At 38.4% G+C, this 24,725-nt stretch overlaps 1 protein-coding gene across 1 annotated transcript; it reads left to right on the top strand.

Moving 5' to 3' along the window:
- The first annotated feature begins 4,973 nt into the window (after window positions 1-4,973).
- CUNH18orf21 (chromosome unknown C18orf21 homolog) lies at window positions 4,974-13,470 on the top strand. Its single transcript, XM_039349300.1, has 5 exons — window positions 4,974-5,129; window positions 5,668-5,690; window positions 10,188-10,390; window positions 11,032-11,186; window positions 12,970-13,470. Exons 1-5 carry the CDS (start codon window positions 5,053-5,055, stop codon window positions 13,115-13,117), a joined length of 606 nt encoding a protein of 201 aa, XP_039205234.1. The 5' UTR covers window positions 4,974-5,052; the 3' UTR covers window positions 13,118-13,470.
- The last annotated feature ends 11,255 nt before the right edge of the window (window positions 13,471-24,725 follow it).

The following is a 24,725-nucleotide window of genomic DNA, read 5'->3' as shown; positions in this document are numbered from 1 at the left end:
ATAGTTCTTTATCATCTTGTGTACGAATCACATGTTTGCAGAACAAAGCTTCCAACACATGCATCTGGAAGCCATGGAATAAAGCGAGACAAAAGGCTCCTTTTAGAACTGGCATGTAGCCAGGATATCCTGTGATGAACTTAGTAGCTCCTCCTGCTGACTTATTAACATGGGATTCGCTAAATAACTAAACTACATTACCGATAAGCCGTCTCTTAAGGAGACAGCGCTTAACCCTATAAATGCCAAATATTCTACTATATAGTTCCCATCTAACTAGCTGATCCAGAACCCTCCCCGCTTGGAAATATAATTTCCACTACTAACTAACTGAAATAGGCAAAAGACGTAGCATTGAAGCATGCGATTCTCATTGCTAACTAACTACTGACTAAAATAGGCAAAACATGGTATCAAACATGCATAACTATAAGGTAAATATCAAAACATGCACAATTATAACATAGATAAACATGTGTTACATCCAACAGTGCAATCATGAGTTAAACATAAATGCATAGTTTGAGCTTCAATCTTGCAGTTCGGTCTTCTTCAGCAACAGGACCAGATTGGTGATTGACCGGGTGTAAAGCTTTTTTGCAAGAGTTTTAGAGTCATGATCTGGCTCACGTGGCTTCACGATCTGGACCTAAATTTGGCAAACTAGTCCATCCGAACTGGGTAGGGCCTAATGCACAAGTCCCATGGGCCAAGATTTCTGGTATGCATCTTTGTCTCTCAGCAAGACAAGGTTTTCTTCCTGTAGGAGAAACTGGAACCAAAGAAACTTCTGGAACAGAAAAACTGGAACCCAAAATTTCTCAGGAACAAAGGAACCTGGATTCACAGGATGCTCAGGAACAGAAGAAGCTGGAACCACAGGAAACTCAGGAATCAAAGGATCTGGAACCACAGAAAACTTGGGAACAGCATGAGCTGGAACCATAGGAAATTCAGGAACAGCAGGAGCTGGAAATTCAGGAACAGCAGGAGCTGGAAATTCAGGAACAGCAGGAGCTGGAAATTCAGGAACAGCAGGAGCAAGATACTCAGGATACTCAGGAACCGAAAGATCTGGAGCCACCAATGGAGCATCGATGATGACTGCTACTGTTGTCATGAGGGTAGTGAGGACTTCATGTATGGGCATAGGTGTCTTTGTCGACACAGAGTCCATGATTTTGCGGGGTACGCCAATCATGCGCTCCCATGCTTCGCCCATGTGAGATGCATGGGGAGGGTAATTTTGGGCCTTCAGACAATTGTCAATCGCTGGGTCATGACAAATACCTTCAATAGTCTGTAAGTCCTTGCAGGCTCCTACAAAAGTAGTTCTTGGGATGCTAAGACAAGTGATCAGGACTATCAATACTATGCCCAATCTCAAGTGTTTCCACTTAGAGAAGAGTTTGAAACTGGCTGGTTCTAGGAATTGGCTAGAAGGTTGTTTCTTTGTCTCTTTGCCCATTGAGGACAAGCAGATGGTCTGGAAAATTGTTTTCTCATCCTGTCTAAGAGATTTACTGGGTGCCTGAGGCTGAATGTTGACATGTTGATCTGGAGCTGCAAGCATATAACATTTTGGTCTCTGTGGCATCTGGCTGTCTGGACAAGCTAAGAACTCAGTACGTTTTAGCCAGATCAATTCTGTCAACTCTGTGGCAAGGGTGGACCACTTAGCTTGGTCCACAAGGTTCATATCTGTTGGCACATGTTGCCATTGTTCAGGGCTTAAAGATGTTTCAGTATTTTCTACTCTATTGGCTACATAGATGTAGAAGTGTCTGCTTTGGTTTCAGATATAGCTTGACATCACCTTGCTGTCTGTGTAGAAGGTGGTGGACTGTAGCTCAAGGCCTATCATTTTCATTGTCAGCTTGGTGAGTTTTGCTGTCAATATGGTACCACATAGTTCTAACCTTGGTAGGTTGTGGCCTTGTTGTATTGTTAGTCTCGCTTTTCCAAAGACGACACCGAGACTGCAGTTCTCCCGGCTGTAGACTCCGATGTATCTTATGGTTACAATCAAAACGACGTAAGTGGGGCTCTCCCCGCTGTAGACTGTGATGTATCTTAAGGCTGCATTCACCTTCATTGACACATCAGAGGAAGCATACAATTCTTTCTTTTGTACGGTGGCGCGTGAGCTGGAGACATACATGCGCTGCACGTGTATGCTTTGGAGTGCACCGTGGCGTTGCCCTTGTCTGCTGGTAGCATAATAATCCTACCAGCAGACAAGGGCAATGTGGCCATGGTGGTTATGAACACATCTGACTACCAAACCAAATTAACCAACCTACTCCAAGACTCCACATACAAACCCCTAAATACAGATCCCACCACCTACCTGGAAAAAACCACCAGATCCAAAATAAAAGCCTCCCCCATTAGCAAAGAGATCCAGCAAAGAATCATTCCCAGAGAGAAATCATCCAGAGGCCCCAAACTCTATGGTCTCCCCAAGATACACAAAGAAGGAACCCCACTCAGACCTATAGTGAGCTCCATAGGCTCACCTCTAAAAAACCTAGCCAAATTTCTTGCCAAACAACTACAGCCCTATGCAGAATCCATCACCTCACACGTAAAAAACTCATTCCAGTTTATAGAGATCATAAAGAAACAAAACTTACAGCCCAGCGACCTACTCGTGAGCTTCGATGTCATATCCCTCTTCACCCAAGTGCCTATCAAAGAAGCCTTGACAGCTATTCAAAACAAATATAACCCCCCCAAACACATCTTAGATCTGACCAACCACTGCCTATCCAACACATACTTCATCTATAATGGACAAAAATACAAACAAACAGAAGGAGCACCCATGGGATCACCCCTCTCACCTGTCATTGCCAACCTCTACATGGAACACTTTGAAACCCAAGCTCTAGAAAAATCGGATCACAAACCCAAACTCTGGCTCAGATATGTAGACGACACCTTCATAATCTGGCCACATGGGAAAGAAAAACTGGACAACTTCCTCACACACCTCAACAGCCTACACCCCAAAATACAGTTCACCATGGAAACAGAAGCTAACAACCAACTTCCCTTCCTGGATGTCTTAGTCTACAAGAAATCCAATGGCTCCCTAGGACACACCATCTACCAGAAGAAAACACACACAAACCGCTATCTGCACGCTCTCTCACACCACCACCCAGCACAGATCAACTCTGTAGCCAAGACACTCATCTCCAGAACAAAACGCTTAGCTGACGAACAACACCTAAAACCCGAACTACACACTCTCACCAATGTACTAACATCCAATGGATTCCATAGAAATAAGATTACAAACATAATCCAAAAAGAAACCCCCACTAAAATCCAAGAAAATGGCAAAGCCCTCCTCCCATACATAAAAGGCACCACAGACAGAATCAGCAAGATCCTCCATAAACACAACATCAAAACAGCATTCTGCACAAACAGAAAAATATCCACCATCCTTAGAAACCCCAAAGATAAAATTGAGTTAGAAAATCAAGGAGTACATGAAATCCCATGCATTGCTTGTCCCAACACATACATCGGACAAACCAACAGAAGAATAAGTGCACGCATTGAAGAACATAAGAACTCAGTCAAAAAAGAGGAACCAACATCTTCCCTGGTCCAACACCTTAAAGCCACAGGACATGAAATTGACTTTAAAAATACCAGAACCATTGCCAAAAGTGAACATTTTAATAACAGAATAATCAGAGAAGCCATCGAGATAGAAAAACGCCCACACAGCATGAACAAGCGAGATGATACCTCCCGCCTACCAGCCATTTGGAAACCCGCCCTTATTGACAAACGACTCCCTAACACAAAAAATGATACCAGACCCACACTCACAAAAACCACACAGGATGTCACCACCACACATCCACGCAAAAAACAAACCCAAAGCCACACCGATGACGAGGCACGACCACAAACCAGAAGCCAGACCACAGCTGCATCATTAGCCACTTTAAACCCCTCCAATCCATACATGAAGCAAACTGACACCCTCCATGAAGAGGAGGCACGACCACGAACGCGAAGCCAGAAAATAGCAAGGCAGCCCAAAATCTTAAACCCCTCTGCAACTCAGACTAACCTGAGCACAACCAAACAGAACACTCCCCCAGCCAATCAGAGCACAGCCAAGCCCCTAACCATTCAGAACACACCTCCACCCAATCAGAACACAGCCAAGCTCCCACCCAATCAGTTCATACCCCCACTGGCAGTTAAAAGGAAGAAACAGCTAAGACCACACATTGCTGCTCGAAGCACGAAGCTGAAAACACCAGCCTGAAGATGACGAATGGGACTTCGTCGAAACGTCGCCAAGACACTTCCAATTTTACGCGGGAGAAAACCCGAACAACCAAAGACCTACATATATATATATATATATATATATATATATATATATATATATATATATATATATATATAACTTGTTTTGCTATGATTGATTACCCTTTCAGCACAGTGTTTTCCTGAGCACTTTGATGTAAAAATTAAAAAAACCAATAAAATGTGTATTAAAAAAACCTTGAGTCTGTTCAACACCTGTTCAACAAACAATTTCTTTCCTTTCTTTTTTTCTTTTTTCCTTTCTTGCTTTACATTAATTTGCATTAGCTTTTATCTTCTTGTTTCATAGAATCATAGGGCTTGGAAGGGACCTTTGAGGTCTTGGAGGTCTTCTAGGTCCTACCCCTGCTCAAAGTAAGAGTATTAAAAGTTTTAATAAAAATTATATACAAAAAATAACTAAAATAATGTATTGCTGCTAGTGGTCACTGTACTCCTCATAGCTGTGAAGAACAGAATAGGCAAAGATCACCCAGAAATAAAAAGACATAAACACTTTCCGGTCTTTTCTTGGAAAGCGGTTAGAACCATATTTCTTAGTATATTAACGCGGAACGTTCATGCGGGAATTGTTCCCACCCGGTAACCGGAAAAAGGCCTGGAATTCTTTCCGGTTCCGTCGCTTATCAAGCTTGTGCCGTTCTAGCTTTTACGCTGCTTGGGTTTCATTGGTTTGCTTTCGCCGAGATGGGAAGATGCCGGTTCTTTAAAACTGCAGCTCGACAGTTTGCGGGAACATGCCCAGCGGAAGCCAGATTTTTACTGTAAGGCTTTTTGTGCATCTGGCCTTCTCGTTTCTACCTGTTTCCAAATGCCTTTATAACACTCACATCCGTTCCTATCGCGCCTCATTTTCGGGTTTGGCAACTTTCGTGGTTTATAATCTTCTCACTTATTCCCTCGTTCCTCATTGGTAACCTTTTTTTCGTCAGATTTAGAAAGCCGTTTAATTAAAAACTCATAGCGACACGCAACGTTTAATAGTAAGATAAACAATAAAAAGAGAGAAAAGAGCAAGGTATGTCTAGAAGAGGAAAATAAATTAACAAAAAAAACCAACACCCTGCCATCCATGACTACTTAAATAGTTGGTGCGTTTTTTTATATACTAAAACGCAATTTTCTGTTCTGGACAGTATTTAAAAATGATTATTATTTTTCCATTTTGATTTGATTTGTATTATGGATTTGATTTATATTATGGATTTTGATTTGCTATAAATCACCATAATGTAATGTAGTAAAAACATAACAGTATAAACATATACAGCTCATTTTTTTTTTGTTATGTCTTCTCTACAGATGGACACTCAGCAGCATAGAAGGTAATTGCACAGGAGTTGTGGTTCACCATGGAAGTCAGATTAAAAGCTTTTGAGATTTTTTTCTGTGCCTTCAGCACTTTTAACCTTTTAAAAATGGAATATATAAATTGCTTTTCTTCTTAAATATGAAAATGTAATTTCTGTGCTGTGGTCAGCAATTTTATTATTTAAAAGAAATGAATTGCAGAACATTTTAGTTTTAGATGCCCTTTTCATTTCCATTTTAAACATATTTAGGTGCAGGTAAAAAAAATTGGAATGGGAAGTTATGAACTGGTATACCTAGATATTGTACTAGGAGTAACAGTTAATTCTTCTCCAGTTTTTTTATGTCTTCTCCATCTCTTTGTCTTTATCTAATATTAATGCACTGCTTAATTTGCAGGAAATCTGAACTCAGGGCTTGATTTCATTATAACCCAGCAATGTGATTAGGGAGGTGTTGGGTTAAATTATGTGTCATAGAAGTTTATTTTTTCACCATAGTGAAATAGTTAAATTGAATAAAATTTATTTACCATATGCTACTAAATAATCACATATTCTGAAAAAAATCATAAAGCCACTCCTTGAAATCTCTATCTCCTTAGAGATAACTGGCTTATTCTCTTACCACAAAAATAACTGTTCTATAGGGTCTTTAAAAACTCATTTATGATACCCATTTTATTATGTAGATGAACTGAATTTTTTCTTTTTTTAAAAAAAGATGCAATATGAATTATTTAATGACTAGTAAGCCTGGAAGCTTAAGCTTATGAATAATTTAATTTTAATTAGTCATAGCCTATCTAAATTTTAGCAAACCACATAATGATCTCATGAAAAAGTTTAAGTTAGGATTTAACCATTGGGTGGTTCAGTGGATAGGAAGTTGGTTCAGAATAGATCCCAGTTTGTGATTGTTAATGTGGGACTGCCTGAACAGAGACCATTTACAAATGGAGTGTTCTGTTCAAATGTATTGGTAAGTCATATAACAGATTACTAGGTAAGATTTTTTTGCCAATGACATAAAAGTGTGTAATAGAGGTGATGTTCCTAGGGGTATTCGTAACATGCAAAATGATTTGACATTTCTGGAAAATTGGTCAAAAATGTGGAAACTGCAGGTTAGTGTTTCTAAATGTAAGATCATGCACTTGTGAAAAAAGAATCATTTGGCAGAGTGTAGTATTGGGGGTAAAGTGTTAAACAGAACACTAGAAGAAAAAGATTTAAGTGTGGTTGTAGCTGATGACTGCAAAATGAATTAACAGTGTAGGCAGGCAGGTATGAAGGCACACAAAATTCTGGGATGTATCACTAGAGGGATCACCAGAGGAAAATGGAGTCCAAAGTAGCTCCCCACTCCTGGCATGACTAAGATGGGCTTGTCCTAGAAGAACGAGGCAGTTCATCAGGTAGTCTGGACCTTTGCCATTATGGGCTTTAAAGGTCATAATCAACACCTGACTTTACTTAGAAGCAGACTGTTAGCCAGTGAATTTCACAAAGCAGAGGTGTAATATGGGCCACTAGGGCCTCAAAAACTGCCCTTGCTACCGCACTTTGCTGAAGCATTTGAATTTAAATATATTAAGGGTATGAATAAAGTTCAAGAAGGCAGTGTTTTCAATATTAAGCAAAAATCAAGAACACGGAGGCATAACCTCAAACTAATAGGAGGGAAGTTAAAAGTATTGCTTCATAGAAGGAGTAGTGGAACCTTGGAACCAGGTTCCAGGGGAGATAGTTGGTCAGTCATCAATAATTGAATTTAAACATGCTTGTTATAAACACATGTCCATCATTTGACAAAAAAATAAAATTTAAAAAAAGCCTCAAAGGGCAGACTTTATGCACCACTAGGTCTTTTTCTGTTGTCAGTTTTCTATATTTCTACATTCTAATATTCTTTTCAAGATGGGCCATTTTCTTTTTTTTTTTTTTTTTTATTAAAATTTTTCAAAAGTTTTACAAATAAAAATCCACCCCCCCCCTCCCCAACCACCCCACCCCCCCCCGACTTCCCAGAACTGGATATAGGATTATTTAACAAATTTTTTAAAAATAACATTTACAATTTATAAAATAGTTAATAATAATGATTAAAAATCACAATAATAATATATATAATAATAATATGCATAACATAAACTTTAAAATAAGTAATATATACTAAGAAGAAAAAAAAAAAAAAAAAAAAATAAAAAAATGAAAAAAAGAAAAGAGAGAGAGAAAGAAAAAGGAAGAAAATAGACGAAAAATATATATGAATAATAATACATAAAAATTATATATATATAAAAAGGAAAAAGAAGAAAGAAAGAAAGAAATAGCATTCATTACAAATTATGAGAAAGCTAAATAATATTTTTCCATATCCAAATTATATTGTATGAAATTTATCCATTTTTCCCATACCGCAAAAAATTTTTCTTGAGATTGCTCCTTTAAGAAAGCCGAAATCTTTGCCATTTCTGCCAAATACGAAACTTTGTAAAACCATTCTTGTAAAGTAGGCAAAGATTCCTTCTTCCAATATTGTCCTATTAATAGCCTAGCGGCTGTAATCAAATTTAACATCAATGTAACCTCTTTAGCATCACAGTCAATAACAATACCTAATAAAAATAATTGCGGCGTAAATTTTACCCTCCTTTTAAAAATTCTTTGAATATTCCACCATATCTTAATCCAAAAAGCTTTTATATGCTTACAGGTCCACCAAATATGATAATAGGTAGCATCCAAGTATCCACATCTCCAACATTTCGGCTGTAGATTAGGGTACATAATGGACATTTTCTTTGGGTCAAGGTGCCATCTATAAAACATCTTATAAAAATTCTCTCTTAAATTTTGCGCTTGTGTGAATTTAACATTTCTTATCCAAATAAGTTCCCAAATATCCATTGAAATCGTTTCACCAATATTCTGTGCCCATTTAATCATACAATCTTTAACTAATTCAGGTTCTGAATCTAATTCCACTAAAACCCCATAAACTCTCTTAATATGGGTTGGCCTTTGGTCTCTTACTTCTTTTAAAAAAATTCCATCTTCTCTAAGCCAGCCCATTTTACCATCCATCTTCCATCTATCCACTATTTGTCTATATTGGAACCATGAATAAGTTAAATTTTCATGTGTTAATTCTTCCAAAGATTTTAACTGACAGTCTTGGCCATCCCATCTTAGTAACTGTGCGTAAGAGACCTTATCCATATTTACCCCTTTCCTTATACCTTCTATGGCATGCCGAGGTATAGCCCATAATGGTATTTTGAAGTCACTTTTATAATACTTTCTCCACACTCTTAACAAAGAGATTCTTATAATATGAGACTTAAAAACCCAATCCACTTTTTTATTAAATATTAAATAGGCATGCCATCCAAAAAGTAGGTCCCAGCCTTCCAAATGAAGTATTTCTATATTTGTTAAATTCACCCAGTCGCTAATCAAAGTCAGTACTACAGCATCATAATACAATTTCATATTTGGCACCTTGAGTCCACCTCTCTCACGAAAATCTTGCATTATTTTAAGTTTCACCCTTGGTTTCTTCCCTGCCCAAACAAATTTATTAATACCTTTTTGCCATTCATCTAAGTTACGTTCGTTCTTTAAAACAGGTAGCATTTGAAATAGAAAAATAAACTTTGGCAGGACATTCATTTTAATAACTGCAATTCTACCCAAAAGGGATAACTGTAAATTATTCCAATTTTTTAAATCCTTCTGTACCTCCATCCACAGCTTTTCATAGTTATTTTTGTACAATTTTACATTAGAAACAGATAGTGTAACCCCCAAATATTTTACCTTATCAACAATTTCAAAATCTGTTAAGTTAACTAAAGCCTGTTTATCACCATTAGTCATATTTTTAGCTAATATTTTAGTCTTATTATTATTAATTTTAAAACCAGAAACACATCCATATTGTTGAATCAAGATGGGCCATTTTCATAAAAATAGTTTTAAAATAAAAATTTATCATTATTTAGTCAATATGTGCTTTCTGAAAATAATTAAGTCTGAAAACCTTTGTACATTAAATACCCATGTCATCCATCTGCCTCTGAAGATTTTTCCCATCAAATATTTAACAGTCAACTTCTCCTTTTATATATTTTCAGTATGAACATGGGGAGAGAGGGGTAATTCTATGATATTTCTTTTTGTTTATGGAATTAGCTTTAAAAATGCCAGGTTTTGCTTCCATAAAGATAGGAATTACTTTCAGTTGCTTTCATGGCGCTTAAGAAAGACCTTTTCAACCAGCAGGCAGTTGAGCAGCACATTACTCTGCCAGGCAGTTCACAGTTGGCGAGAAAAGGTTGCAGGACATAGCAGTTGATAGTGGACTGGGCTAGTATAGGTGCACTTATGGCTTTACTCTTCCTAAACCCCAACTTAAAAACACTGAAATTTTAATTTGATTGTATTACAATATATTTATAATTAAAATTCAAAGAACTTCACTATTATTATTATTATTATTTACAGGCAAAAATGAACATCCTGTAAATCAGGTGTGCTACTACTGTTTCCAGTTTTTTTTTCCTAATAACTATAGAATGCGTCTGTTACCCAAAATGAAAATAACACCAAGAATAGAAAAAATACTTCATCTGGAAAAAAAAAACTACAGACTTAGTTTAAAGCAAACAAAGCTCTTGAGGAAGTACAAGGAATCAAAGAATGCCCTGGTAAGATTAAACTTGAAGCAATTTGCCTCATAACAATAGAATAACAGATTATTAATCCAATTGAAGAGTTCTTAACTAAAATAAATGAAGGAAATTTTTTAGAAACAACAAAAGTTCTTTTACATTGTGGCATTATATGGTTGAATTAGTAAATGCTAGCAGCATAATGTAATTCATACAGCTTTAGGAATTGTTTATTTTCTAAACATCAACCCATAGTTCTGACACAATAATTGGAGCAACTATGACCATAGAATATTGGATATCATATTTGAGATCCATCTAGTGTAATGTCCTTCTCACTGCAGGAATCTACTGACAGCAAAAGATGTTGGAAAGCAAAGGAGCCAAATTCTTGGTTTCTTCTGACATGTTCCCGTTTTCTTGAAATACAGTTGTGTGATTTCACAGGAGCCTGGGATGTGTTTGGCATATATAAAGTTTGAAATATTATTTTCTTTACTTAAATTAATAAATAGTGATTATACATTTTTTGGGCAAAACTTTGTAGATTTGCAAAACATTACCTATGGATTCTCAGTTATTTTCATAAAATATTTCATTGTAGTAGTTGTAGTGAATATTAATGTCTAAGTAGAAATGAGCTTAATAGCATGTGGACTTTCCTTGCCTCTCTCTAGCTAATTACCTGCAATTCGTGCAAAAAAACAATAAGGCATTATGGAACGAGTAGAGAGGAATACAGCTTAAAAACACCAAATTTGAAGTTATTGTCAAACGGAAATACACCTCTTATCCATAAGAACTCATCCATAAGATCCAAAAGAGGCCTCAGGTATTATTTATTTATCAGACCTATATTCTATGTCTTTTACAAATACTTCTATTTTGCCTTACAACAATCATCCTGTATGTTGTACTGAGATCGAAAGTCACCCAGTGAAATTCTGTGGCTGAGAGTAGATTAAAACCTAGTCCTCACTACTACTCCTTAATTACACACCCTGTTGCTTTTCTATTTTTCTTTTAAAGCTGAGTAGTGTTACACAACTGGGATTCATTCATGAACAAAAGTTTTAATCAATGTTGTTGCTGAAAAACTAAGCCATGGTGGCTTGTGTATGTGTGTGTGTGTGTGTGTGTGTATTTGTATGTGTGTGTGTGTGTGTATGAAGGTGAATGTTCATTCTCTGAACTTGTGGGTGGTTTCCAAACATTTTGTTACCAGGCTTGGTAACATCTTCAGTGGAGTTTAGGCGAACACTGTTGCAAACCTCCGTCCATAGTTCTTCAGGCACTCTGTCTATCAGATCTAATTCCTTAAATCTATTTGTCACCTCTACTGTATATTCATCAGGGATATGATTTAGTTCATACCTGAGTGGCCTAGTGTTTTTCCCTACTTTCTTCAATTTAAGCCTAAATTTTGCAACAAGAAGCTCATGATCTGAGCCACAGTCAGCTCCTGGTCTTGTTTTTACTGACTGTATAGAGCTTCTCCATCTTTGGCTGCAGAGCACATAGTCAATCTGATTTCTGTGTTGACCGTCTGGTGATGTCCATGTGTAGAGCCGTCTCTTGGGTTGTTGGAAAAGAGTGTTTGCTATGACCATCGTATTCTCTTGACAAAATTCTATCAGCCTGTGCCCTGCTTCATTTTGTACTCCAAGGCCAAACTTGCCTGTTATTCCAGTTATCTTTTGGCTTCCTACTTTAGCATTCCAATCCCCCATGATGATAAGGACATCATTTTTTGGTGTTGATTCTATAAGGTGCTGTAAGGCTTCATAGAACCGGTTAATTTCATCCTCTTCAGCACCAGTGGTTGGGGCATAGACTTGGACTACTGTGATTTTGAATGGTTTGCCTTGGATTCACACTGAGATCATTCTGTCATTTTGGGGATTGTATCCCAGTATTACTTTTCCTATTCTTTTATTGTCTATGAAGGCTACTCCATTTCTTCTGAGGGATTCTTGCCCACAGTAGTATACCTGATGGTCCTCACCCATTCCTATCCATTTTAGTTTGCTGATTCCTAAGATGTCTTGTCATCTTTTGTTTGACCATGTCCAGTTTGCCTTGATTCGTGGATCTTACATTCCAGGTTCCTATGGAGAAAAGATCTTTACAGCATCGGACTTTCCTTTCACCACCAGATCATCCACAGCTGAGCGTCCTTTCGGCTTTGGCCCAGTCGCTTCACTCTTTCTGGCGCTACTATACTAACCTTCTGTTCTTCCCCAGTAGCATATTGGACACCTTCCGACCTGAGGGGCTCATCTTCCAGTGTCATATCTTTTTGCCTTTTGGTACTGTCCATGGGGTTTTCATGGCAAAGATACTGGAGTGGTTTGCCATTTCCTTCTCCAGTGGATCACATTTTGTCAGAACTCTCTGCTATGACCTGTCCATCTTGGATGGCCCTGCATGGCATAGCTCATAGCGTCATTGAGTTACGCAAGCCCCTTCGCCACGACAAGGCAGTAATCCATGAAGGAGATTGTATATTTAGTTATTTTAAAATGTACTTTTTATTTGGGTAACTTATGTGCAACAGTAGGGATGCTATAAGTATTATAGAGCATATGTAATACTTAATCTGTGTTTCCTTTCAGAACTACCACAGTTGGATTATCCATACATCATTTCTCTAGGATACAGAATAAAGCCAAAATCCTTTCCAGTCAATTAAGAAAAATGCTTAACTTTGAAGAAGATAAAAGCAAAAAAGGAAACCTGAAGAATTTCTTAATGTCACTTTAAAAACTTAAAATAAGTAAGAACCTATAATTACAATTGTACTACATAAAACTGTATTATACTATGGGAAATATAGCATGAACAAATACATATACATTGCCCTGGAGATCAAAAATGTTTTGGGTGATAAGATAAATTAGGTACCCACGCCACCATAAAGAACGAAAATGGGAAAAAATGTTTTAATACTGCTTCTGACAAATTATGAAAAAGAACAATAAAATTACTCACTTTTAAGTAAGTCTAGGCTGATGCTGTTTTCCCACTTGAATTATTTCTAACATTTGAATAGTTTACTATTACCGCTTATAATCTTCAAAATATATCCTCAAAATAAAATTGGTCTGAACTTAAAACTCATAATATGTTGTGATGGAAAAATAATAGCAATAGCACTTAGACCTTTACAGCCCTCTCTAAGTGGTTTACAGAGTCAGCATATTACTCACAACAATCTGGGTCCTCATTTTATAAAATAAACCTGCAAATTCTTCTCCAAACTCCCCACTCACATTTTTCTTTGCCTCCCCCCCCACTCCCACTTCCTATTACAAGATCCATCCTCATAACAATGGAATTAACAGCTTTACCTCACAAAAAATATAATTTCCTTTATTTAATCAACTATCTCACTTGCTTAAAAAATGTCCACAAATTAGCTCTTATTTAACTGAAGATAATACATATCTCCTATTGAGCTTGTCTCAGGTAAGGAATTATTTAAATTCTTCAATCGTAATCTGATTAGAAGACACTTCAGATTTTTTGCTGAGCTGCACATGTTACAAATCAAAACCTGAACATGACACAAAAGAACGATATTACAAAAGTTTTTGAACGGAACATTATGATTGCAGGAGTATCACTGGAGGAAAGTGTTCTTTGTGTGTGTATACTGGTGCCTTAACTAGTAGACCAAACTGGCTCTATTTATATGGCTACCCAGCTAACATAGGTGACCCAGGACAGCTTATAACATTAAAAATCTACAGCATAAAAACTAATAAAAATATTACCTCATCAACATGTGCTATTAATAGAGGAAAGTCATATATTCAGTCAACAATATACAATAAAACCTGTATACAGATTTGGTTATGCTGCCCCTACCTCTGGCAAAAACAGAATTGATTCTTGGCTTGAAATGGGCCAGTTCTGAGAACTCCCTTACCATTGTGAGTACATAACTTACCCTGGTTCCTCACCTGTCCTGACTGAGGTCCCTGTTACAAAAAGCCTTTATAATGGCCTCAAACAGAGTAGCAGTTAAAACTTTCCAAGTCAAATCCCATAATCCCAATTTTCAGCTTCACTATTTATTTTAATGATAACTTTTTCTTAACATTTTGCTAAATATTTTGGGGAGGATGGCAATCTAGGAAGAGTCTAAGAAGTAGCCAGCATTGTTCTCCAGCAGTATAAAGGAAATTGTATAAAAAGCTTCCTTCAGAGAATAGAAAGTCTGTGCTAATGAGCAGAATGAAAAGGGACTAGGCAGGAAAGCAAAACATCTGGGAGCACAGATGGTGTTTTCATCAATTCTTCCAATGAAAGATTAACATCTAATAAAAGAACAGAGAATTCTAGAAGTAAACTGGCTCAAGGAATGGTGCCACCTAATCTTTGGACTTTTGGATCATGGCTTACATTACCTACAGGAAGAGCTCCTGGCAAGAGATGGGCTGCACCTCACAAGGACCGAGAAAAATATGTTTGCAAAAAAAACTGGTTCAGCACATCTGAAAGGCTTTAAACTAAAACTAGAAGGGGAGGGAGACTTTTAGGCCCAAAACCCAAGCCTAAATACCAGGACAACAATCAGACAATGAGAAAGATAGTGGTGAGAAAGGGGAATTCATAAAACTGGAAGACATAGGAAGCAAACACAAGATCAGCATAAAGGGCTCAGATGCCTAAACATTAATGCTCAGAGTTTGGGTAGCAGAGAAAACCTAAAAGTCCTAGTACCTGAGAACAGATATTTTATAGCTGAAACTTGTTGAAATGGAACCCATAATTGGAACATCTTGCTTGAAGGATAAAATTATCAAAAGAAACAGAACAAACTCAAAAAGGAGGAGAAGTTGCTTTGTAAATTATTACACATCTACAGGAAAACAAAAGTATTTGGATAAATATTGGAGGAAAAAGAAATGACATTGCTTAAGTTTGAACTATAAGTCACTCTACCAACTAGAACAGACACGTCAAGTATAAAACAAAATAAAAACAAAAAAATAGATCAAGTTAAAAATGGGAGACGTAATTAAGCTCTTTTCTATAAATATTAAAGGATTAAATATATCAAGAAAAAGAGTTTAGACGTTTAACAATCCAAGGAAATTGGATGTAGATGTGATGTATCTTTAGGAAGTTTACATAAAATAGGATTATAGAAAATTACTAGAGAAAGTAAAATTTAGAAATATTATACATAATATTAGCATAAAACAAAGGAGGAATTATTATATATGTCAAAGAAAAATAAAATTAAATATACTTGGATGAAAGGGGGTGAATTTTAATGTTGGAAATAGTACTAGAGTAAAAACAGTATATGCACTAAATAATATGAGAATATTTACATGATCACCATGCTTAGATGGAATTCCGGTCGAGCCTTATAAAAAATATGAGTGTTACTACAATGAATAATGTTGGATTCCTAGTAAGTAGTAGAATATGAAAGAAGGGAAATATAAATAAGAAACAATGGGGCAATAAGGACAAATATTTCAAAGAAGAAAGAGGGGAAATGTAAAGAATAGAAGAGTACTGTTACAAATTGCTGTTAACAAAAAAGGATATATTACGTGTGTATGTGTGTATTGTTTGTTGTGCTTTGTTTTGTTGGTCTAAAATAAAATAAAAAATAAAAAAAAGAACAGACATGTCAAACAAGGCCTGTGGGCTGGATCCAGCCTGGGGAGGGCCCAGATTTGGTCCCCTGAGGCTGTCCCAGAAATGGCAAGGGACCAGCCCCCGCTGCCCTAGCCCTGGCCATCCCACCCCAGCTGGGCACCCTGGTACATGCACAGGAAACAGCGAACACTTGGGCTGCTGGTGTGCAGCAGCAGCTGCAGCTCATTTGCCTCAGCCCGCCCCGCCCCTCCCAGCTTAACCCCGTCAAGCCCGACCATGCCCCACTTTGCTGGGCTTCTCCTTGTGTGGCTCTGCTTTGCCAGGCCAGAAAGGGTGAGAAGGAAGAGAAAGCAGGAAGGGTTTCTGTCTGTGTGTGTGTGAGAGAGAGAGGAAGCCGAAGTGTTACAAAAAAGGAGAACTTCCCCCATTTTTCCACCTCTTCTCTCTTTTTTTTATTTCCTCCCACTCCATTCAGGTGCAGCTGGAGGAAAAGGACAAGAAGGAGAAAACAGGAAGGGTGTGTGTGTGTGTGTGTATCAGAGACAGAGAGAGCCAGGAGGGGAAGAAGAGGAAGCTGAGGTGTTACAAAAAAGGAGAGCTTTCACCTTTCTGCCCCCTCCTTCTCTTTTTTATTAACGTGTGTGTGTGTGTGTGTGTGTGTGTGTGTGTGTGTGTGTGTGTGTGTGTGTGTGAGAGAGAGAGAGAGAGAGAGAGAGAGAGAGAGAGAGAGAGAGAGAGAGAGAGAGTTGAGCCAGCAGGGGATATCTCTCTCTGTCTCATACACATACACACATATGCTCATACACATACAAATACATGGGTCGATGGTGTGCAGGCAGGTGAAAGAGCAAACTTGCAGATTACCTTTGTGGTCTATTCTTGCCACCTCCACTCCCTAAAATCCAGGCAATAATAGAACTCTTTGGATTGAATGGGAAGAGGAATTGGTGTGAGTTAAAATTAAAAGGCCGAGTCAACTCCCCACCACCAATTATTTTGTCGGAGACAAAAATACTTCACTTCATCTACTCTTTTATAATTTAATCCAGCCTTACTAATATATTTTGGGTGTCATGAGCCACAGTTCCCATCCTGTGGCTATGCTGGCTAGAAATGCAATGCCTTATTTTCTCTGCAGTATGCGCCTAGGAGGCAGTAGGTCTGTGGGATTTAGATGTATTTAAACATTTGTTTCTTTTGCCTAATTTATTAAATCAACATCTAATTTGAAATTAAAAATTTCTGAGAAATCCAGGGTGGTTTACAAGAAAACTCTCTTGTAACAGCTATTGTAAAGCATCACAAGCACTGCTTAAAACAATATTAAAAGTGTATTTTAAGAAAGAAAAATATTAGTAGTAATTTATTTAGTGCTCTTTGACCATAAAATGTGTTGTTGTTTTACATATGCCTGGCTGAACAGTGTGTTTGGAGTTGCCTCTAAACGGGTGAGGGTGCACTGTTCATATTTTCCTTGGGAGAAAGTTCTATAATGGGGGTGCTGTCTCTGAGAAGGCTCTGCTTGTGGCCACTGTTGTATAAACCAAACCAGGGGGACCATTTGGTCTAAATGGATGGTAAACATAGATGATTAGGGGTCTGGAGGCTAAAACATATGACAAATGTTTGTGGGAATTGGGTATGTCTAGCTCAGGGAAGCTCAATTCCTCTCTCTGTCTCTCTCTGCAAAGGCAGAGGAGGCTGGGAGCCGCAGGGGAAGGCTCAAAGAGCTTAATGAAAAGGACTAGGGGTGGTGACATGATAGGAGTGTTCCAATATCTGATGGGCTGCCACAGAGAAGAAGCTATTTTCCAAAGCATCAGAAGGCAATAATAGATGGAAACTAATCAAGAAGAAAACCAGCCTAGAACTAAGGACTTGTGAAAACACCTAACCAGTGAAAGGCTTGCCTTCAGAAGTTGTGGATGCTCCATCACTGGAGGCTTTAAAGTAGAGATTGGATATTCCATTGTCTGGAATGGTATATGTCCCCTGCTTGAGCAGGAGCTTGGACTAAAGACCTCAAAGATCTCTTCCAACTCTTATTCTTTGAGAGAAGTGCTGCCAACCTCTCCCCCTCCCCTCATCCCTTCCTGGGCACAGAGAGAAGGAGGGAGGGAAGGAGGGGAGGGAAACAGGAAGGAGGGGAGGGAAACAGGAAGAAAGTAAGGAAGGAGATGGAAATGAAAAGGAGGGAGGCAGGGAAGAAGGCGAGGGAGGGAGGAAGGAAAGGAAATAAAGGGAAGGAAGGAAAGGAAGAAAGAAGGAAGGAAGGAAGGAAGGAAGGAGATTGGAATAAGAAGGAGGGAGGGAGGGTCTGAGGGAAGTCCTGCCTTAGCACTTGGCCACCAGCAGCCCTGTGGCCCTTTTGCCATCCCCTGATGGTCTCCTATCCTATTGCTGAAGATGCTTTGGTTACAAAGCCAGGTTTCCTCGTATGGAGAGGAAGTGGGCCTCCCTTTGACCCACGCACTTTGTCCTCCTGCATCCACCATGAGCAACCTGGCCAAGGAGAGTGAGCACAGCAGCAGCAGCATTGAGGAGGAGGTAAGTGCAGCTGGGCGCCCCCTCGGGGAAGTGCGGCTAGGCTAGGCAGGGCTGTGGGGTCCTGGTGCCATGGGAGCTCAAGGGCCAGGTTGGGTGCTTGACCTTTGCTGCCCAGGGCTCTGGGCAGTCCTTGCATTTTCCAGGGGCCCTGTGCACAGCCTGAGGCTCAGTGAGGCTCCTCCAGTGGACCATGCCGTGGCACTGGCCCCGGTCCCACCCACCTTTCCCCACCCTTGGATGCACCCCAGGCCTGCACAGGTGCCCCTGACATAAGTGACATCGAGCTGGCCACGCCCACCCAGTAGGCCATGCCCATGCCAGCCATGCCCCACCCAGTAGGCCATGCCCATGCCAGCCACACCCACCCAGCCCCCCAATGGCAACTACGATGCTGATGCGGCCCTCAATGAAATTGAGTTTGACACCCCTGAACTAGAAAAGCTAAATTAATGTTTTGCTAATCTGTTAGCTAAGGTGGGCAGAAAATGCAACACTGCAATAATGGGGGACTATAAGTAACCTGACATCAACTGAGAAACAAACTCTGCAACAAGTGGGTCTAGCTGACAAACTTGTCACCCAAAAGTGGAGGTGGGAAGTAGAGGGTCAGCTATATTGGATTTAATTCTGACTAATAGAGATAAAATTGTGGAGGGAGTGAAAGTTGTAGCGTCTTTGGAGGAGAGTGATTATGTCATACTAAAATTCCTAATAACGCAGGCACTGAACAAAGGAAACCAGTGTTTTAGATTTTAAGAGAACTGACTTCAACAAACTAAGATTACATTCCATGAATGAAAATCCTAGAGAAAAAACAGTTCATGATGCATGGGAAACTCTGAAAAATGAAATACCAAAGGAAAAAACAAAAATAATACTGCTGAGGAAGAAAAACAAAAGACACCTGATGAAACCAGCATAGTTGCACATAAAACTCTGAAAACTGACAGACAAAAAGGATAAATATTAAAAAAAAGAAAAAGAGGGATACATAATTAAAAATGAATACCAAAAAAATAGTCTGAATCTGCAGGGAGGGAGTCAGAAAAGTTAAAGCTCAGAATGGATTAAGAATGACAACTGATGCCAAATATAATTTTAAAAGTTTTTTAGTAGGTAAGGAACAAGAAAGTCAAGGAAAGAGCGAGAAAGCAAAAATGCTTAATTCATTCTTTACATTAGTTTTTATGCAAAAGGAAGAAATATCCAACCTATCAAAAGCAGCTCTGAAGGAGATAAAACAGGTATAATAGGCAAAATAAGCAAAGAATTAGTAAGAATATCTATCTGCTCTCGAGTACAAATCATCTGAACCAGATGACTTACATCCCAGAATTCTGAAGGAGTACACAGATGTAATCTCAGAGCCACTGAATGTAATCTTTCAAAGCTCCTGTAACAAGGGAACTAACAGAGGACTGGGAAAGAACTGATAGGGTTCCAATCTGCAAAAAGGGCTGTTGCGGGGGGGGGGGAATGGACCCAGGAAATTATAGGCCAATCAGCTTGACGTCAATACCTGGGAAAATCCTAGAAAAGATAAGCAGAAAATTTGTGAGCACCTAGAAATGAATAAGGTGATTACTAGAAGTGTGGTTTTGTTAAAAGATCATGCCAGATAAACCTTATATCCTTCCTTAATAAAGTGACTAGTGGATCCGCAAAATTTCTGTGGACATAGCATACATGAACTTCAGTAAGATATTTGACAAAGTAAACCACAGCCTGCTTCTTGATAAAATAGAATGATGGATTTGCAATTGGCTGATCAATTGCACTCAGCAGGTAGTCCTTAATGGAACAACATCTATATGGAGGGAAGCATGCAATGGTATAACTCAAGGTTTGGTCTTAGATCCAGTACTCCCCAATCTTTTGGGCACCAGGGACCAGTTTTGTGGAGAGAAGTTTTTCCATGGACCGGAGGGTGCATGGTTTTGTGTGCTGCCTGCATCCTGAGGATGGGTCTTTATTTGTGCCGACTGGTTGCTGGCATGCCACAGCCTGGTACTAGTCCACGGACTGGGGGTTGGGGACCCCTGATCTTGATCAGTAGCCCCCAAGTTTTTTAACTCTGTGGGCCAGTGGCGACGGCAGGAGCAGTGGTGGGGGAAAGGGGATGGTTCCATATAAGCAGTAGGTGAGTGCATTCACATGCGAAGCTCCATTTGCACAAATGGAGTTTCACACACTCCAGTGAGCTGCAGACTGTTACTGGGCCATGGATGGGAGGGGGACCCCTGATCTAGATAACAGGAGAGAAGGAGAAGGATAGTATCAAGACCATAAGAAGCGATAATACCACTTTTTATCATACTGTGTAGAATTCTGGTCATTTAAGATAAAAAGTTTCTGAAACTCTAGAAAGTCTGTAAAGAAGAGCAACAAATTGTGTGATGAACAGTTGAGAGAACTAAACTGTCAAAGAGGAGGATTAGGGGTACATGATAATCGTTTTCCACTACACAAGCAACTATCATAGACAAAACTGACTTATTCTCCAAAGCACCATAGGGCAAGACAAGGTGTAGTAGATGGATGCTTGTTAATGCAATATTCAACCTAAAAGAATAAATTTTCTGATAGTGAAAACAATAAATGGAATGTGGGAGGTCCATTACAGGAGGCTTTCAAAAACAGATTGGACAACCATTTCACTGAGATGGTTAAGCAGGGGGTTGGACAAAAAGACCTCCATGATCCCTTCTAGCACTATAATTCTATGTTCTATGAATAAGAGGTACCAATTTAAAGTATTTTGTTTTGGGCTACAGAAAATATCTAAGATGTTTACCTCATACAATTTGTAGCAATTACATTGGTCCATATGAAACTCTATGGTGTATTTACATCCGTATCTATATAGCTGATTACCTTACCTTACTGTTGTTAATGAAATATTAGTAACATTTTCTCTTTGCTATTTATTTAGTTAAAAGTTAATTTTAAATTTTAATTTATTACCCACACAGGAATTTTAGTTCATTAATATTTGTCTGTTTTTTCCAAGAAAAATTGTGTTAATCAAATACAACGTTGAATCCTTTGCATGCCTTATCTTCAGCATTTCTCAACAACCACTTTATTCAGGTTTCTTAATGTAATATGCCAGGACATAATATTAATAACAGCAACAACACTTTCCTAAATGTCTATGTTCCCAGTATAGAATTTGCAAATAATTCTCACTTTGATGATTTCAGTCTGCAATTTATCTTTATATTTGAGGTGTATACAATATTGCTTAAAAGCTTGTGAACCTTCTGAATTTTTAGTATTTTTCATAAATATGATCTAAAATGTGGTATCTTCTTCACACAACTCCACACAACCAAAGAGAACCCAATTAAACAGCTGCCAAGCATCACTTTTATCAGTGAGATGCAGAGCTCTGATTATTCACTTCATTTATTTATTCAAAACCCATTTTTCACAACACAGGAATATAAAAGAGTGTTGTGCTATAAACAAAGAAGATCTCTTAAGACTCCTCCCAAAAAAACAGTTACTGGTGTTCACCAGGAAGGAAAATTACAAAATTATTTCCAAACAGTTTGGACTCCACCATCCATTCTCAGGCAGATCGTGTGCCATTTAACACCAATGTTATATCCCCCAGGAGCAGCCGACCAGCTAAGATCATACCAGGAGCAAGATATATATATTCCGGGAGATTTTACACAACTCCAGGGTAACAGCTAAGGAACTGAAGATGATTCTCTTTCATGAGACCACATCAGGAAAGTACTGATGAAAGGACTACAAGGAGAAAGCTATTATAGATGATGCACAAAAGTACAAGGGAGTGTGTGAGAGGTGCTGCATGGGATCAGGAGTGCAGGATTGTTTTTTTTTGTATTATATTTTTTATTAATTTTTTACACAAGCATAAGTCACTCAATAATTGGTAAACAGTGTGTTGTCTGGGTTACATTTGTAAAAACACTCCTTAACAATAGATTTCTATAATCTATATTCCACATATTAATTTTGGTTGATTTCCTCTTTCCCCGAAACATCCTTTTTTGCAAACATTGAGTTAATACAATTTTTATTGTTTTAATAAATGACAATTTAGTATATATTTTTTCCAATATTCCTAAAAAATAATCATCATATTAATACATTTCTGTATTAATAATGATTGCCTTATCATTGATTCTGTTACAATCCTTATTTTAGTTTATTTCTCCCACCAAATTCTAAATATTTTTACTGGTAAAAGTTTTCTCAGCAATTAGTTACATTTACATTGACAGACTTAATTCTATTTTTTCCATATAAACCATTTTACGTTTCTTAAGTAATGGATATAAGAGTAAAAAGAAAGGGGAAAAGAAGAAGAATGAAAAAGAAACAAAAAATAAAGAAGAGAAGAAAGCAGTAATAACAGAACGTAAGAAATAACACAGTACTTAGAATATATATCCCTCCTAGATTAATAGTATTTATTTTCTCAAATTTCTTATTCTTTTTAATCATAATTAAGAATATATTTAATCTTTAGACATTCTATTCAATAGATCTAGTCATCTAATCCCTTAACTCTAATTCAAAGCATTATATATATATATATATATATATATATATATATATATATATATATATACATACATACATACATACACACACACACACATACATACATACATACATGTATGTAGGTCTTTGGTTATTCGGGTTTTCTCCCGCGTAGAATTGGAAGTGTCTTGGCAACATTTTGACGAAGTCCCATTCATCATCTTCAGGCTGGTGTTTTCAGCTTTGTGCTTGCTCCTCGAAGCACGAAGCTGAAAACACCAGCCTGAAGATGATGAATGGGACTCCGTCGAAACGTCGCCAAGACACTTCCAATTCTATGCGGGAGAAAACCCGAATAACCAAAGACCTACATACAAACACCTGCAAAAACCTCAGAAAACAAATAACAAACCTCTACGGGGAGGAAATCCACCATCTGACCAGGACCTATGAAAAAGTCCAAAGAGTTTCCATTTTATGCGACCTTGCATTCCTACACAACTGCCGAGATCAAAATTTAATCCCCACATGTTTCCAACTGAAATTCCACTCCAATTCTGCAGCCACCAAACGCATCCTGAAAAGAACAGAATTGGCCCTAATCAGAAATAAACTTCACACAAAAAGATTCCTCCTAGACCGAATTAACAAAGATCTCCTCACACTTCACCTCAAACTCAGCAACAAGATCCACCCCGCACTTTGGGACAAATCCAAACAACTCGCCGTCTGGAGAGCCGAAACACAGACCACCCTCAAGACAGATACACACACCAACAAACTCCAAAAACTACAAGAACGCCAGAAACAAACCTCTCCTCCCTCACAGCCACACATGAAACAAACAGTACATAACATCTCAGATAGGATCCTCACCAAAGCCAAAACCAATGTCCTTTCCAAAGGATTCAATTTTGCAGTCGCTCCCAAACACATCCCCACTGAAACCATTATATGTGGAGTTGAAACCAGCCTGACCAAAATCAACCCCGATAACGCTAACAGAATCAGACTCGAAATCACCAACATGCTCTGCACCAGCAAGCCACCCAAAAGCAACTTACCCAAAGAGGAACAGACAGCACTACGTAACCTGAAAGAAGACACCAGCATAATAATCCTACCAGCAGACAAGGGCAATGCCACAATGGTTATGAACACATCTGACTACCAAACCAAATTAACCAACCTATTCCAAGACTCCACATACAAACCCCTAAACACAGATCCCACCTCCTACCTGGAAAAAACCACCAGATCCAAAATAAAAGCCTCCCCCATTAGCGAAGAGATCCAGCAAAGAATCATTCCCAGAGAGAAATCATCCAGATGCCACAAACTCTATGGTCTCCCCAAGATACACAAAGAAGGAACCCCACTCAGACCTTTAGTCAGCTCCATAGGCTCACCTCTACAAAACCTAGCCAAATTTCTCGCCAAACAACTACAGCCCTATGCAGAATCCATCACCTCACACGTAAAAAAACTCATTCCAGTTTATAGAGATCATAAAGAAACAAAACTTACAGCCCAGCGACCTACTAGTGAGCTTCGATGTCATATCCCTCTTCACCCAAGTGCCTATCAAAGAAGCCTTGACAGCTATCCAAAACAAATATAACCCCCCCAACACATCTTAGATCTGACCAACCACTGCCTATCCAACACATACTTCATCTAT

The sequence above is a fragment of the Crotalus tigris genome, unplaced genomic scaffold, assembly GCF_016545835.1.
Source record: "Crotalus tigris isolate CLP2741 ecotype Arizona unplaced genomic scaffold, ASM1654583v1 scf7180000018256.244077, whole genome shotgun sequence".
Classification (NCBI taxonomy): Eukaryota; Metazoa; Chordata; class Lepidosauria; order Squamata; family Viperidae; genus Crotalus; species Crotalus tigris.
The sequence above is the reverse complement of the archived record's forward strand: the minus strand, read 5'-3'. Positions and strand labels throughout refer to the sequence as shown.